The sequence below is a fragment of the Lepisosteus platostomus genome, chromosome 26 (assembly GCF_059453375.1).
Source record: "Lepisosteus platostomus isolate fLepPlt1 chromosome 26, fLepPlt1.hap1, whole genome shotgun sequence".
NCBI lineage: Eukaryota > Metazoa > Chordata > Actinopteri > Semionotiformes > Lepisosteidae > Lepisosteus > Lepisosteus platostomus.
The window spans coordinates 8,412,312-8,428,595 of NC_142636.1; the positions used below are offsets into that span (position 1 = coordinate 8,412,312).

General features: G+C 46.4%; 1 protein-coding gene across 2 annotated transcripts; it reads right to left on the minus strand.

Annotated features, from left to right (window-relative positions):
* Positions 1 to 1,696: 1,696 nt before the first annotated feature.
* Positions 1,697 to 13,701, minus strand: LOC148639951 (membrane-spanning 4-domains subfamily A member 4A-like). Of its 2 annotated transcripts, none has more exons than XM_088620593.1 (7): positions 13,484 to 13,701; positions 8,695 to 8,893; positions 7,759 to 7,869; positions 6,624 to 6,680; positions 5,695 to 5,838; positions 4,760 to 4,873; positions 1,697 to 3,133 (listed from the first exon to the last, which is right to left on the minus strand). In XM_088620593.1, exons 2-7 carry the CDS (start codon positions 8,872 to 8,874, stop codon positions 2,957 to 2,959), a joined length of 783 nt encoding a protein of 260 aa, XP_088476719.1. In that variant the 5' UTR covers positions 8,875 to 8,893; positions 13,484 to 13,701; the 3' UTR covers positions 1,697 to 2,956. The 2 variants fall into 2 exon arrangements, with proteins under 2 accessions (XP_088476719.1, XP_088476718.1); XM_088620592.1 differs by having other exon boundaries at positions 8,695 to 8,897; positions 13,484 to 13,687.
* Positions 13,702 to 16,284: the final 2,583 nt, after the last annotated feature.

Sequence of the window (16,284 nt, forward strand, 5' to 3'; positions counted from 1 at the left end):
CATGTGTGCTGGGAAACTGAAGTCCTCTTTGCTACGAATGCAGCGTTTTACGCTTAAGCGACAGGCCGCGTTGCTATAGAGACAACGCAGGCCTCACAACACCAGAACAGATGACTCCGACACCTGCAGAAACCAACAGATAGAAGAATGGTGTAAAAATTAATCCGCAGACCCCGTCCCTGGAGAACAAGAGACGCTGCCAGACCTGGGGGCAAGAGAACGTTTCAATGCCTGTCTTCCCTCAGCCTCCTAATGGAAGATTTGAAGCAGTGCAGATTTAACAACCCTTTCTGGCACATGGGGGTACAACTGCAGTCCTGGTGGTCCAAACGCCAACAGGACCTGCATCTTTCTGCCGAGGTCCACAACGATTTGGAAAAGTCCCAAGTTAAAACCAAGCTTTGGCTGGATGTGCGACGTATAGTATTTCTTCCACGTTAAATCACAACATTCTTTCAGCTGTGGAAATCGGACAGGATTAGGAAACACCGCCATCTACTGGAAAACTGCCTTGCAACAGCTCGCATTTTTAAAATTAATTCCTTAATATAGCGCTTTTCTAGACACTCCACTCAAAGTGCTTTAAAGGTAATGGGGATCCCCTCCACCACCACCAGTGTGCAGCCCCACTTGGATGATGCGATGCCAGCCTTAGTGTGCCAGCCACAGTACGCTCTCCATACACCAGCGCTCAGTGGGCAGGAGAAATGACCAACTCTGCTAAGAATACAGCTCTCATGAATGAAGGTTTGGGTCATCTTATAATGTACATTTGCTCGGTGGTTAGCCTTGCAGCGTTGGGGCCCTGGGTTCAGTTAAAGACCTGGGTGCTGTCTGTGTGGAGTTTGCATGTTCTCCCTGGGTTTGCGTGGGTTTCCTCCAGGTGCTCCGGTTACCTCCCACAGTCCAAAGCAATTCTAGTAGGCTAGGGAATGTGCCTGTATCTTGTGTGTGGCCCTGTGATGGACTGGTGTCCTGTCCAGGGTGTACCCTGCCAGTGCCAGTCGCTTGCCAGGATGGGCTCCTGCTGCCTGGCAGAATTGAATTGGATAAGCAGCTGGAATACGAATGGATGGGTAGTCCTGGCATTTTCAGTTTACTCCTGACATTTTTAATTCTCTCCAAACACGATGCCGCAGTCGTCTACTTGTTTTTTCTTAATTCCATTGCCCATGACTTCCCAGCACATTTTTAATTCCACGTGGTCTGTCACTAATTTGCCACTCGGGCAAGTGTGCTTGCGAAAACAGCAGCACTTCTGTATGGCAGGTAACCATACTCCAGATAATTTACCTGCAGGGAGAGGCAGTATACTCTGGGTCACTGATGCCTAAATAAATCTCTCTCAACGCTCTCACAACACGAGTGGGGGTGGGTGGAGGAGGGGGAAAGTAACATTAAGAGATTGCAATCCTTCCTTTCAGGGCAGTGCACACAATGTTTCACCCAGACTCTCTTCATTTCTTGCTTTGAAAAATGCATAAGAAGAATGCAAAAAAAAAAAGTACAGCTACAAAACAGCAGTGCAGAAGGATCAGATTTTCCTGAAGAAACACGAAACTGAGCCTGCTGGTGTTACAATCGTATAGCAGAACCCACTCCTCTCTCGCCAACACCTCCCGGTCTCTGACTGGAGAAGGGCGCAGGTGTGATTAAGCACTGAAAGGAGTACACAGATGTCTGACTAGGCTAGACCCCAGATTAAGGCAAGACTTTATTTACCAGCCAGGTGCAAAATTACAAGCGGAGAGCCTCTAGCGATGAGGGAAAAAAAAGAGAGAAACCTTTGTCCCAGTGAGGCAGCTTGGATCTGAGCCTTTGAAAGCAACTCATTAACTGTGGTTTGCAAATTAGGGAAGTGTGTTTGTTTAAATCCGATGTGGAGGGATCGTGTTTCCTGGTGTTCATGTCAGCTGGGAACGTTGTTCTCTGGTGCTCAGCGACGTGTGCAACCGATCAGCTTGCTTGTTTTGTTTTCCTGCACTCCCTTTTCCCACAGCTGCCAGGTCACAGAACCTGCACAGGGTTTGTACAGCTTGGGAAATAAGAATGTCTGATTCTGAAGAATGCGTTTTAAGATTTGGGGGGATTTGATGTAGCCAGAGTGAGCGGTAAACAGTAAGGGACCCCCTTCGAAGTCCGAGCTCCTCACATCACAGAAGCTAAGCAATAGAGGGGGAAAGATGCCCTATCAGGCCACCAGGGGGCACCCTGTCCAACTTGCAGAACCACACTTTCTGCAGCAATACCCTAGCATGCCAGCAGGAGGTGCTGTTGCGAACATTTAACAATACTACAGATTATTGAAGACCCCTGGTGTTGCAACTAAAATGATCGGGCCTGTTTTAAGTCTATCCTCCTTTTAGTGTAAAATGTCATCATAAGGATACAGTTGGGTCTGGACATTCACACACAACCAACTCCACCCCTATAGTGGTGCATAATACACTACAGTATATAGTGTTGTATGGTTAAAGACATAAGTAACACTCTCTTATATGGTAATTAAAGTACTACTGCACTGGCTTGAAGTCATTCCCCACCCTGCTGACACAGAACCTGGAGCGTTTCTTACACGTGCAGACACCAGGCCAGGCTGAGGTGGGGATGTGGGGCAGGGGGCAGGGGGCAGGGGGAGGCTCCCTCACACTAGATTGGTCTCAGGATCCGAGTCTGTGGCGCCACCGCTTCGAAAGCTGGGCTCAACCACCCGCAGCCCGGTGTCACCCCACTCTCCTCGTCTTCCGTACAAGGCCCCCATCGGCCAGCCTGAATCGCGTGTGAAGCCTGTAGACCCTACTGCAGAAACCTATCCTGGATCCGCGGGGATGTTCCCGAGGTGTGTTGTGGGCAGCTGAAGCTTGGCAGGGCTACGGGAGTGGAAGTGATTCTCTTAGAGGCAGAAGGAGCAAGTGGAAATCTGAAGGCCTGTCCTAGAAACTGGGGTGCTGTCGGATTACTGGGTGTATTGAGGAGGGGGGGCGTTAGGGGTTATGTTCCCGTAGATCTGCGGCACTGTCCCAGGCACGCAGCCGTTCACATGCAGAGCGTGGCCGGACATCGCTGGGATGAGCACAGGGACCTCAGCGTCGCCAGGCTGAGGTAGGATTGGGTTCGGAATCTCCATCACGTACTGGAAGAGACGAGAAAAGGGAAGAAATTATTTCTTTATTCCGGAATCCCCCCTCCCCCCCCCCCCCGGCTGGGGACAAGAGATGCAAAAACTACTGCAGATCAGCTGCAGACGTCTGATCGGTGGCTACTGCAAAAACAGGCCCCCTGACCGTCTTTCACACCATTGCGCCCATTCTGACAGCCAGCTGGCTGTAACAGGGAAATGGCCCGAGATTCGTTTTCAAGTGGAACCGTGACACTGTAGTTCAGCTCCAATCCGCACCTCTGATGTGCCCCTCCCATCTGATACTGGCTGTTGGGTGTACACCACGTCCAAAAACCTCAAACGACTGTAACACACCTTCCCGAGATTCGAGGTCCAGGTTCTTAGATACAAGATCACCCCAGAATCAGCTGGTTTCCTTTCCAGATTTTTTTTACACTGTTTAAATCCTAAATAAATATTCACAGCTGGAATACTGCGACTTTTTAGGTGCGGAAAGCTTTAAAACAGATCTAATCAGTTACAGTATGAGATCAATAAAGGGTTAAATTATGCAACCAAGAGTCTGGTTGGAGTGAAAACCTGGACACTGGTTCACCAGGACCAGGACGTGGGGAGCTTTATGACATTATTTTTATTCTTCTGTGTTCTGTTATTCTTTGGCATGACATGTATGAGCACAGGAATACTGAACCAGCTTACAAAGTCATCCACAATGCACTTTAAGTAGAAGGCAGGTTGGATACCATTTTCAAATCTCCTGCACGAACACAGCGTGCACTGGTGTCCGTTTCCCTGGCTTACTCAACCTGCCACCCTTCCAGTCCAGTCTCTAGTTGTTGATGATTATAGAGACCTAGAAAACTGGCTCAATTTGGACCCTTAAGGGCTGGGAGTATGCACCCATATCTTAAGAAAATGTAAGTGTCTTTTAATTTATGCTTAGTTTTTTTTTAAACGGTTTTGCAGCTTTTCCAATGTTATATTTGTGATTCGTTTGTGCTACCTTAATGCAACACCCTGCACTGGTCTACATGAAAAATCCTTTACCAGGTGTTGACCCAGTCTCAAATGTTTTATAAATCAACTTTGCCAATTCTCCAATTTTGTTATCGTCTTCAAATCTTAGTTTAAGTTCACTACCTACACCTGGATACAGATCACTAATACAAATTTGAGAGAGCAGTGGTCCTAGTACAGAGCCCTGTGGTATGCCACTAATCACCCGACCTTAATTTAAGGATTTGCTCCTTACCTGTACTCCAGAAACCAGAAACATTTATTACCTTGAATGCCACCAGTCTGCAATTTAAGCATGACTCTTATATGAGAGGACTTTAACGAGTTAGTTAGGCAAGATCTACCTTTTTTGAAATCCATGTTGACTGTTCCCTAGTGTCCTTTTGCGTTATAGATGAACCTCTAGTTTCATGCTAATTGCGTTTTTATGCAATCTTAAATGTAACATCAGTAAGAATTATTGGTCCATAACTACTTGGTTCAATATTGTCACTCTCTTTGTGGTAGGATGCTACGTTGGCTATTTGTCAGTCAACGACGTTCAACATTTTCACATAAAACAACCAGAAGTCATGTGGGATGTGTGTCAGACCCACTGAGGTGCCGTATGCAGTTTCATACCTGTGGGCTGTCATGGCAGACTGCTTTGCAGGCGAATGCAGAGATGGAGATCGAGATGCAGAATGCTAGGATCGAGAAAACCAGGAGCACTCCTCGTATTCCCCGAGTCCTCGTCTGGAACGACAACAAAATCATAACATTGGCAGGCTAGGTCGCAGGGGAGCTCGAACCTAAAGCAGGGTGCACATAAACACACACCAGGTCCAGTCCTCCCAGAAGCCAATTAACCCACCAGCGTGTTTTTGGACTGTGGGAAGAAACTGGAGCACCTGGAGCAAATCCACATGAACCCAGGGGCACCATACGAACTCCACACAGACAGCACCCCGGGTCCAAAATTGAATCCAGGGCCTCAGTGCTGTGAGGCAGCAATGCTAATCACTGCGCCACTGTGATGCCCATCACATTTGCCATAATAATCAAATTCCTCTACGTTAATGTTAAGTGGAGTAATTGAGAGCCCAAAGGCATCATAATCTTAACAGACTGTTAAGAAAAGCAAAACGGTTGCTGGTGTGTTTGAAATGCCTGGTTTTCAGGAAACGTCCTGCAGAATTCCAGCAGGAGTTTGCATCTCAGGAGAAGGGGATTCACTCCATGAATCCTTCATTTCTCCTGGGAGACTGACTGGACATTACAGATTTCAGCTGCCTTTAACTGGCTCCAGCTTACCAGTGTCTGCACTGCTGTCATGCAGGGAGACCAGCTGGGGTAACCTGGCCTAACTTCCAGCTGTGACACCTCTGCTGTCTCCTTTAGCTCACCCTCCTGTTCGTAGCTGTTTGCAATTGGTGGGATCTAACCCACAGCTACCATCGCCCTGTGGTGAGGGGTCACCATGATGTTGCCTGATCTGTAGCTTTAGGTAAAAGCACTGCTATTGTGATCACATGCTCCCTTGCAAGACACAAAAGCAGAAAAGTAGGAAGACTTGCCTGGTACAAATAGTTATTGTAGCAGTGGCCGTAATATGAGCAGTTGCCATAATAAGACCAAATGAACATATCCATGGAATACATGATGATGCAGATGCCAGCTGTGATGGTGCTGAAGATGTTCATCCCAAGTGAAGCCTTCACCTGTAGGAAGAAATGCAGTGGTTCAGGTGGAAGGCCCGAGATCTGAATCCTTCACAGCTCCAATGGGCTACTGGCTCACCAGGGATGGGTCGATTGGGATAACGGGATGTACAGCCCAGAGGAAGTGACTACACATCAAGCAACATCAAGCATAGGAAGGAGATGTGCTGCCCATTTCACCAACCATCTCTGACCTTAGAGAGCTTTCAGTCTGCATCCTGTCACAGGGCTACAGGGCCCCTAACTCCAATAGATTGGGCTTCTCTTGACTACTCTGAAACTAGGTTCCCAGCTACCTCTAGCTCTCAATGATTAGCAGATGACTTTCTATTGATTTGCAGATTTCTGCAGGGGTCCATGCCCAGGATTTCCAGCTCTTTACCCCCCCTTCCCACTCTGCTCAGAGCCCTTCTCTTTCCTTCTCCTTGTCCTGCTCTGACATTCCTCCACAGGCCGGAGTAGACTTAGCCTCCCCCTGTTCCTTCACAGCCTGGGCAGGTCCCCACTCAAGCCTCTTCATGCTACAGATCATGACCAGAGTGCATCTGGAGATGTGCTTCCAAGAGTTTGAAAAGTGCCCAAGCTGTCACAGGATGACTGGCCCAGTGTGGAGAGATGTTAAACTTACCTTCTCTTTCGGGCCAGGTCAAAGTTTTAACATTCCAGCTCTTGAATCCCCCAGTCCAAGTTAGGAATTAATGACCGATTCTCACTGCTAATTAATTAGGGATGGTCAATGAAAGAGGGGTTCGTAATAAACAGGGGTGAGTACCTCTCTCACTTACCAGGCAAGGGGTGACTTTCTTCTTGGCCAAAATAGAGAGAATCCCAGAAACTATGTACTGCGGAGAACAGGAAGGAAGACACAGGAATTACAAATTCTTTTTCTGAAACAAGAAAATGACATAGACTGGCCGAACCCACAAGGTGAAATGAATCCAAAGTTCTAGAAGGGCTAAAACTGAGAACAGGAGGAAGTCACAAAGACCCCAACTTCCTTCAAGAAACAGCTGGATGGGATCCTGAGATCTATGAACGACTATCACTACCAAACGGGGCTCAATGGGCCAAATGGCTCCTCTCGTTTAGAAACGTTCGTATGTTCCTACTTATAAACAATTCTGCTTTTGGTGAATTAACGTCCAAGTTAGCCCAGCCTCAGACATGCAGTTAAAAAGATGCCAGGACCCTAAAAGATGTACACTCTTATCCCGGGATCCAAACCTAATTCATTCCTGAGAATCTGTTCGGAAGTTGGGAAATTATAAATCGAAAATAAAATCCCATTATTTGTTAAGGGGAAAATTCCACCCCATCCTGAACCGATGACAAATTCACTCAAAAACCACCCTGATCATATAATACCATACAGGCCATTATAGCAAGCTTAGTGAACAACGCAGTCCTGCTCAAATCAGCCAGCTATCGCTGTGAAATAATTGATATAATATTTACATTTTTCAATCTTTCGTAAAAGATTGCTATCCAAGCGATGGGCGAGCACAATGCGCATACTGTTGTTGACTGTTAGGCTAAAGAATCTTTTTCTCTTCCTTAAGACCCCATAATGAACAGCAACTACAAAACAAACACAAAAAACCACTTTGAACATGAACTTCAACGTTCGGGTAAGAGAAATTTCATTCTTAGAATGAATTACAAGGTATCCAATTCTTCATGTTCGGATTAGCGAAAATTTGTATACTGAACATTCTTATACCAGGGTATGAGTGTACTTCTTAAGCTACCTGTTGGTCCACCTTACAAAGAACACCTTCCAAAAGCTGTGGTGTGTTTTTTAATAGCCTGGCTGAGGGGCAGGCAGCCTGACTGTAAGTAAGAGGGTGTTGCACCCTCCCTCATGAGCCAGGAATGAGCCAGGGAACTGCTCTAGGGGTAATGCTTTCAGCTGCCACATACTATTATACTCCCCCAGAACGGAATTCCAGAGAAGACAGCGATGCTTTCTGGGTTTACAGCCTCCACGATCCCGAACAGGAACAGCACCACGCCAATCATGATCTCCACAACCTGTGGAAGAGGTGAAAGTGTCACTGGAGTGGGAGGGCCAGTGCGGGACTGCGTCCCCGCCAGCGAGTGTCTGCGCGTGTGAAAGAAGGAGGCTGTGTGTGTGAGTGGGTGACCATGTGAGTGTGTCCAGATGTGAGGCTTTTTTTCCACGTGCAGTGTTGGACATGGGAAAACTTGCTTGTACAGCCCTGAGTGACTATGGTTCAGCCAGACCTGCGAACGTGATCAAGCTTTCTGAAACAGCCAAATGCCTCCAAAGATCCTCACACAAACTGTTTCTTTTCCAGCAACACTAACGAACTGACTGCGAGAATGACATGGACTCACACAAAGCATCTGCAGGCAGATGTACTGCAGATGAGTCTTAAACGAGTTCTTCCTCAGAATCGTATAAGACAACATTAAACTGCCAGGATACTGGTGGCTCTTGACTTCCTACGTTTTTTCAGGTGAGTTATACTGGATGTGGGCAGCATGGTGCTGCAGTGGTCAGCATCGCCCTGAGTTCACGTCCAGATCAGGGGTGCTGTCTGTGTGGAGTTTGCATGTTCTCTCCAGGTTCTCTCCATGTGTGTTTCCTCCAGGTGCTCCCGTTTCCTCCCACAGTCCAAAGACATACTGGTAGGTTAATTGTCTTCTGGGAAATTTGGCCCAAGGTCTGGTGTGAATGTGACTGTGTGCCATGCAATGGTCTGACATAATGTCCAGGGTGTACCCTGCCTTGTGCCTGTTGCTTGCTGGGATAGGCTCCAGCTCCCCTACAACCCTGAACTGGATGAAGAGCTGGTTAGAAAATGGATGGATGGAAAAACTGTTTGTTCTTACCCCCAGGGCTTTGGGCTCTCCGGCCAGGAAGCGCCGCAGTTTTGTGGGCAACTCGCAGTGGGCAATGGAGGATGGCGCCCCCGCTGTGTGGGCAACAGCAGCGGACACAGAGCTGCAGCCATGTGGGTAGACCTTGGTGATGATTGTCATTCCATTGGAGGTGGTGGTGGAGGCGGCCATGCTCTGGGCTGTGGCAGGACTTTCTGGAGAGGAGGGGGTTTATTCGCCATATGTCCGTGTACAATGGGATACAATGAAAAGCCTAATGTCTACATGGACATACAGTTTTCATTGTAATTGGCACACTGCACTACTTGGACATAATATACTGCATACACCCTTGACACATAGCAGCTCTATTCATATTGAGTTTAGTCTGAGTTCATTTTATTCAATTTCTTTTGCATTATCTATCATTATGTAACCTTATTTTGTAACTTTTATCATCCCCCCCCACCCGGTGAGCTCATAGAAAAGACATTTCATTGCCAGCAACTACTGCTGCACGCTGTATTGTTGTGCATTTGATAAATTAACTTTGATTGATTGATTATTCTCGCTGTTCTGTCGGGACATACTGTACACACTACAGCAGACAACCCAGCCCAGAACAATAAGCACACAGGACAATAGATACATGAGAGCAGTGCAGAGTGCAGAGGTGAACTGAAGCATGAGCTGTTTATGGTTCACGCTGCAGTAGGGTGGAAGCTGTTCCTAAGCCTAGTGGCCTGTGCTTTGATAATCCAGTACTGCTTACCAGAGCACAGCTGGGAGAACAGCTTGAGGCTGGAATGGCTGGGATCCTGAATAATGGACAAATTGACCCTCTGTACTGTATTGGTTTATCTACAAACACACACTCAGTCCATCGCAACTCGTCTATGGACAGCACGTTTGCTCCATTGTACTTTTTGGACAATCAGTCTGTATAAACCTATGGACATTTTGCACATATTTTATTGTTTTTACAGTGACTATGATCAGCACAATTTGCACACACCTATGTATTTATTTTTATTCATTTTGTTGTCTTTTGTTTTATAACTATTCTGATGTCTGTTTTTGCTCGTCTTGGGCTGGACTGCTGTAACACATCAATTTCCCTACGGGACTGATTATCTATCTATAATTAGTATTATCTATCTTTTTTTTTTAAATAACATCACTTTATTAACCTTTTACAGTTTCTTGCATTACATCTTTTCGCATAGCCCAGCTTGCTCTCCATGAGACACACAGACAGGGAGAGAAGCTGGGGGTCAGAGCACAGGGTCAGCCATTGTACAGCACCCCTGGAGCAGTTGGGGTTAAGGGCCTTGCTCAGGGGCCCAGTGAAGTAGGATTCCTCTGCCAGCTGCAGGATTTGAACCGGCAACCTTCCAGCCACAGGCGCAGATCCTGAGCCACAGAGCCAGTATTATCTAACTAATTATCTTATCTAACTATCTAACTTAACACAGCATAATCGTCCTCAAATGGTCCCTCAGTCTGGCGTGAGCGCGTGTGCCCTGTGATGGACTGGCCTCCTCTCCAGGGTGTACCCTGTGAAGTGTACCCTGGGATAGGCTCCCCACCGACCCTGAACTGCATGAGTCGGTTGAAAAATGGATGGGTATTGTGTTAAGTGAACAAGATTAACTGTGAGTGCCTTCTGCGTCGATTTAATTCTGTAAATTTCACAAGAAGCTTCCAGGTCTTTTCCTGCTGATGAACTTAATGTCGCACAAGCCTCCGTTCGGGGTTTACGACGCTACTGCGCTTTGGGTTGTGGGGGGGTTACCGCTTTACGGCACTTGGGTGGCTTGGCGGGTTTTTCCCTTTCTGTGTCACTTAGGAGTTGTGCACAATACAGAGAAAACCTGTATTAAACCTGTGAAATCTGTCCGCCTTAGTCGCGGTGTAACTTTGTACCCATAAGGATTTACCGTATGTGTCACGGAATTTCCCTGAAGGCCTATTAATTATTACAACATCGACAAGCGAACGATCATACGGATTTAGATAAAGCTGGTAAATCTTTTACTCTGTGTTCTGATGCTCACGGAACGACAAAATGCACCCAACTCAACTCTTTCCAGTCAGCTGCATTCCGCCATTTAGTATCAGGTGTTCACTCAACGAAATGAGCTTTTAACTGACGTAGAAGGAGTGCACAAAGATTAAAGATGGCTATAAGACCTGGTAATTAGGAGTTTGTATTGTATAGGATTTCGCTCTTCAGCGTCAGATATACGAACCCCTCATAGGAGCGCTACGACTCTTGGTGCCGGTTAGAAAGAGAAAAATTGCCTTTAGGATCCCGAATATAAAGATATTCAAGTCTTAACAGCGCGTTTTCAAACCTTTTCCAGTGCAGAACATCTTCGCTTATGATGAATATCCCTAACTGGCTGATACCAAGGCGAAAACACTACCATCGTTTGGCCTGCAGTCCCTGATCCGTGCAATCCCCAGACTCTTACAAAACATATTAATTATGTGGTTGTTTAAATTGACCTAACATCCCCGTTATCCCCAGTAAAAGACCCTATATTTATTTTTATTTTCTATACAGAAACTGTACGTTTAGGTGGCAAAGCGTAGTTGAATTTTGTAGATGTATAATTCTCGTTTTTTATATATAGTCACATATCATTTTGCTTTATCTGAAACTCCTGCTGAGCATTGTTAAATTGAAATGTGATTCAACATAGTTAATATTAAGTTGCATGTTACGGAAATAATGGATAAGTAAATTATCCAATTCCACAATGTACTGAAGCGTTAGGTGATAGTAAAAATGAAATGATCCCAGTGGACGGGTACGGCCAGTTCTAGCGAGGCATCTAGGTTTTACTGTCAAACGGAGCGGAGCGGTGGCTCTGTGGTTCAGGATCTGTGCCTGTGGCTGGAAGGTTGCCGGTTCAAATCCCACAGCTGGCAGAGGAATCCCACTCCGTTGGGCCCCTGAGCAAGGCCCTGAACCCCAACTGCTCCAGGGGTGCTGTACAATGGCTGACCCTGCGCTCTGACCCCCAGCTTCTCTCCCTGTCTGTGTGTCTCATGGAGAGGAAGCTGGGGTATGCGAAAAGACAAATTCCTAATGCAAGAAATTGTAAAGGGTTAATAACGCAATGTTAAAAAAAAATCGGAACTGCCGAGAACGGAGTTTTGTTATTTCCTAAACCCCAATTGCAAAATCAGAACTGTCGGAAAAGGCAAGTTTGATTATTTCCAAACCCTCAGTTACTTTTAAAAGGGACGGAAATAAATATTTTATGGCAATAAATCGACACAATGCACTGTTTTCCCAGGATTTGTGGATTTTTTTTTAAAAAAAGGCTTATACCACAGTATATGCTATTGTATCGTTATATCAGCAGTTTGATTCGTCTTCACCGATCTCTCCATTCATTTATCCCAGAAATGAGGTGTTGAATAAACTGCACCGATACACAAACATTGCGCTTGAGTGTCACCTGGAAAACCGGTTCTGTTTAAAGGATATACAGGTCGATCTTGGCACGTTTTGGAAAATTGTAAAGATTTCTTCTACAGTTTTAGAGAATAGCCCTTTTCAAAGAGCGACTTTCTTCCCCCCAAGTTTTTAAGCGAACGTTTCGCCCTGATGATCGCGTCTGTTATCGATTTTTATTGTACCGTTGATTTTGTGTTGGTTTTTCAGGACCTTCTAAGATAGCCATCATAGACTTGGAATTATTGCTTCAGTACGTAGGTGAAAACTACATAGACTTCTATTTAAAAACCAAAAACGGGGGGTGTCACCCTTTACACAAAGGGCTGTGGGAGTAGGGAACAAGTTCCCCTGTCATGTTGTTTATTTCATGAAACAGGATGATGAGAGTCTCAAATCAAACAGCTACAGGAAAACGAGTTCGGATGGGCCTCGTCTTAATTGTTCTCATGTTCTTAATCGCAGGTACAGTATACGAATTCGGTTAAACTTGCCGTTGCATTTAAGGCTTAGGTGCAGTAATAACCTTAGTTATCGCATTAGTTTCCCGGCTACTCTGTCCCCACGATAAAACAACCTGATAAGCGCGTTCACTTATTATAATAGGACTTGGCCGGCGTGACGTGTTTATACAATTACCGCGAGTCCCGCTGGTTAATCAATACACGCGCGCCATTCCACGCAGGGTGTCGGGTGTGGAATTAATACAGACAATAATAAATACCGTGTGCGCGTTCATTCAACCAGCCGAAGGTGTCGGCTCACAGGCAGTCTGTACCGCTCACGTTTACCGCAACGGACAGGTAATTGGGAAAGATGTGACAAGAGGCGTTATTTTTCCGAAGTATGTTCTCCGTTCTACTGCTGCCGTTTGAGGGTTCTGAGCTCTGATGTCTGGGGAAAATAAGATAAAAGCGACGACAAACGTGGTCTCCTGAGCCACTAATGGAGTTCATAACGAAAGTTCGGAAGGAATGACAACAACCTCAATCAGACTCGGCTGTCAGTAATTAGCGATCGCCCCTGACAATCCATTCCTCTCCCAAACGCTATAAAATACCTACGAGCTCCCTGTGTCTCTCTTGCGTGCCTCTTGCATCCCACCTCCACCTCTGCGGCTGCCCCTTGGTCACCCTGCATGGGGGGTCCTGGCCTCCTTAACACGCACGCCCTCAGCCAAGCGGGTTAAACTACAGTTTCGCTCCATGACGCTTTCATCTTGGGTGTTGTCATTATTCCCAGTGAATTGAAAGACCCCAGAGATTCGTATTGCACACAGAAAACATCAAACGGGAAGAAGAACAGTTTTTAACACTTATTTTAAACCGGTACCTTTCAGCAGACGAACGTGTCCTCTTCCGTTCTCTCTCTGTACCTGTTTCCCCCCCAGTTTCTCTGATCTCTGGGCAACACAGCCGTCGACTCAAAAAATTAACTGCGTGATGTGTCTCTTTCCTGAATCAGATTAAAACCCTCCCCCTTTTCCAAATAGCACAATAAGGAAATAACACAGCTGTTCAGAAACTGTGTATCTCTAAAGCGGAATGATCTTACAGCCGCCTACAGTATTTACATGATATTTTTATTTCCCTGTCCTACCTGTAGCCTGCATCTGTCCTCCAGTAACCTGAGGTGCTGGCAGACAGGTGGTGTTTTGTAAGTATTATTCACTCATGACGGTAAAGGTGCCGATATACTGTATCTGCTGACACGGGCGGCCAATCCAACTCGCTAGCTGAGCACCTGGTTCTCTCATTTACCTTACTAAAACCTTAACTTACTTCGTTGTCCCGGATGAAAAATTTGCTTTGCAGGCAGGTAAAAGACAAAACGCAACACTCGATATGATGAGGAACAGGTGATAGGTTTATTCATGTGCTGAAAAGAGAAGAAAGGAAACACAACGTTTCGGCTGTGGAGCCTTCTTCGGGAGTGAGGGTCTTTGGGTGCTCCACAGCCGAAACGTGTTTCCTTTCTTCTCTTTTCAGCACAGGAGTAAACCTTTAACTTGTTCCTTTGCAGCCTACGCGTGCTGACGCAGTTCCCCACCTGAACTACTCGATATGACATAACACAACGTGAACCCATAAACTCATAAGAAACACACGTTTGATGAAAGTTCAACATTCAATTGTGCAGATTAAGCAGGTTACTACCCGTGGGAATAAAATATAACTGAGTTCCACTGTAGTTGAGTCTTGAGTAGTTAAAATCGACGCTCAGATTCGCTGTGCCAGGGCTGGTCATGATTATACTGGCCGATTGTAATCGACGTTGACGTCGGACTTCCTTCACAGTCCCGCGCACTCTTATTCAATTGTCTAATTCATTAACTGATGGGTTGACTGCATTTATACGTTTGCTTTTCGAGAAATGGAACTTGTGCACCTTGAATGAACCCACAGACATGATAAGAATAGGAACAGGCGGTATTTCACACTGATTTCGCAGAGGAAATGATGACACAATAACAGCTTCACAAACTGTGCCTCTCCCCTTCCGACCCGTAATTGTACAGCTTTGAGCATTACAGTACAGACACCGCCTTTTATATCGAGGCCTTCCCGGATTCCTAAGATAACTATCTCGTGATTTTAAGGTAAAGAGTACAAAACAATAGTAGGAAAGTCAACGAGCGGACTCCCCAGAGTTAACCTGAAACGCCTGTTTTATTTCCAGCAATTAATTCAGTAAATAGCTCTATTAAGTAATTAAGAGCTCAGCTCCAACTAAAACACAAGAACTCTGGGGCTACCAGGACAAGGACTGGGAAAACCAACGTCTTGTTAACGGGAGATATCTGCCTGCCGGCTGAGAAGTTACCGCTTCTACAGCAGAGGGTCTTCGCAGTCCAGGTCAAAACTCGCGAGATTGGAGACCGTCGGAAACCGCCTTGTGGGTAGGTGACCACAAGAGGGCGCTGCCGTAGCGAGGTTGAAACTCTGGTCTCCGCCGGACTAACACCTGTTTTCCTCATCAGGCGTAGTTTTGTCTTATTTGCTCATCAATTCGAACCTTACGCAGAACGGACTGATAGTGTGCCGAGCTCAATCTACCTGCTGCTTGTCTCTCTCTAAAATTATCGCAGTCTTCCGGTAGAGAATGAGAAACATGCGTGTATTCTCGCACAATCTGTCCAGTCATCCATTTTCTATCCACTTCCCCCAGTTCACGTTCGCGGGGATGCCGGAACCTATCCAGACAAGCACCGGGCAGGCAACACACAGACACACCCTCACACACTCACAGCGGGGCCAATGAACCTCCCAGCATGTCTCTGGACTGTGGGAGTAAACCCGAACAACCGCGCCACCGGGCTGCCTGTAAAATGCATTTTATTCCCCCATAATAATAATTTAGTAGTTCATAATTCACCTAGCTGGTATTGCGCACTCTTTCAAACTTGTTAAGCATCCAGTGCAAAAGTCCGTCCAATGGATTTGCTACGTCTTTCACACAGGAGCTGTCTGAGGGGTCAGCCCTCCGGGGCGTCACTGGGGCCGCAGAGCCCCGACCCGTCACGGACAGCTGCGATCGCCCCTGGCCGCTGTGTGACCCGACTCGGGCTGCGCTCTTACTCCCCCAAAACGAAACAGAATCCCCGTTTGCTCCTTTTAATCGGGGATCGCAAAGGAACAGCCCTCGAATATCGCGTAAAGCCTCAGCCAGGCCCCCCCAAACCCCCCCTTTTCACGCGCTATCCGTGTTCGCCGACCGCTTCCAACTGCCGGCGCTTTTCAACGGGCAGTACGGCCGCGCTGCCACCAGGGGGCGCTGCGGAACAGCGGGTGAAACAGTCCTGCCGGAAACTGTTCGATCTCCGGACGGGGACCGAGGGGACCAGCGCCTGTGCTTGTTGGGAGACCTCTTTTCCTTCTTCTCGGGGACATGTTCTTCCGAGGCTCCGATTCATTTATTCATTTAATGGGGGCTGTAACTACAACTACCTCTTTTTTTGATATATTCTTTCCGATCTTCACTGCATCCAAATCCAATCCAAATTGAGCATCCCCATCATCAATTATAATAATAATAATAATAATAATAATAATAATAATAATAATAATAATTTTTTAGCTCTTTATAGAATGATACCTATTAATGCTAATCACCACTATCATCTTCATCCTCCT

Excerpts from the sequence above, each read along its gene's own strand:
- LOC148639951 (XM_088620593.1), bottom strand. The coding sequence starts at position 8,874 with ATGGCCGCCTCCACCACCACCTCCAATGGAATGACAATCATCACCAAG. Across the intron at positions 5,839-6,623 it reads AGAAAGTCACCCCTTGCCTG|GTGAAGGCTTCACTTGGGAT; the intron begins GTAAGTGAGAGA and ends TTCTTCCTACAG. Across the intron at positions 4,874-5,694 it reads ACAATAACTATTTGTACCAG|ACGAGGACTCGGGGAATACG; the intron begins GCAAGTCTTCCT and ends TTGTCGTTCCAG.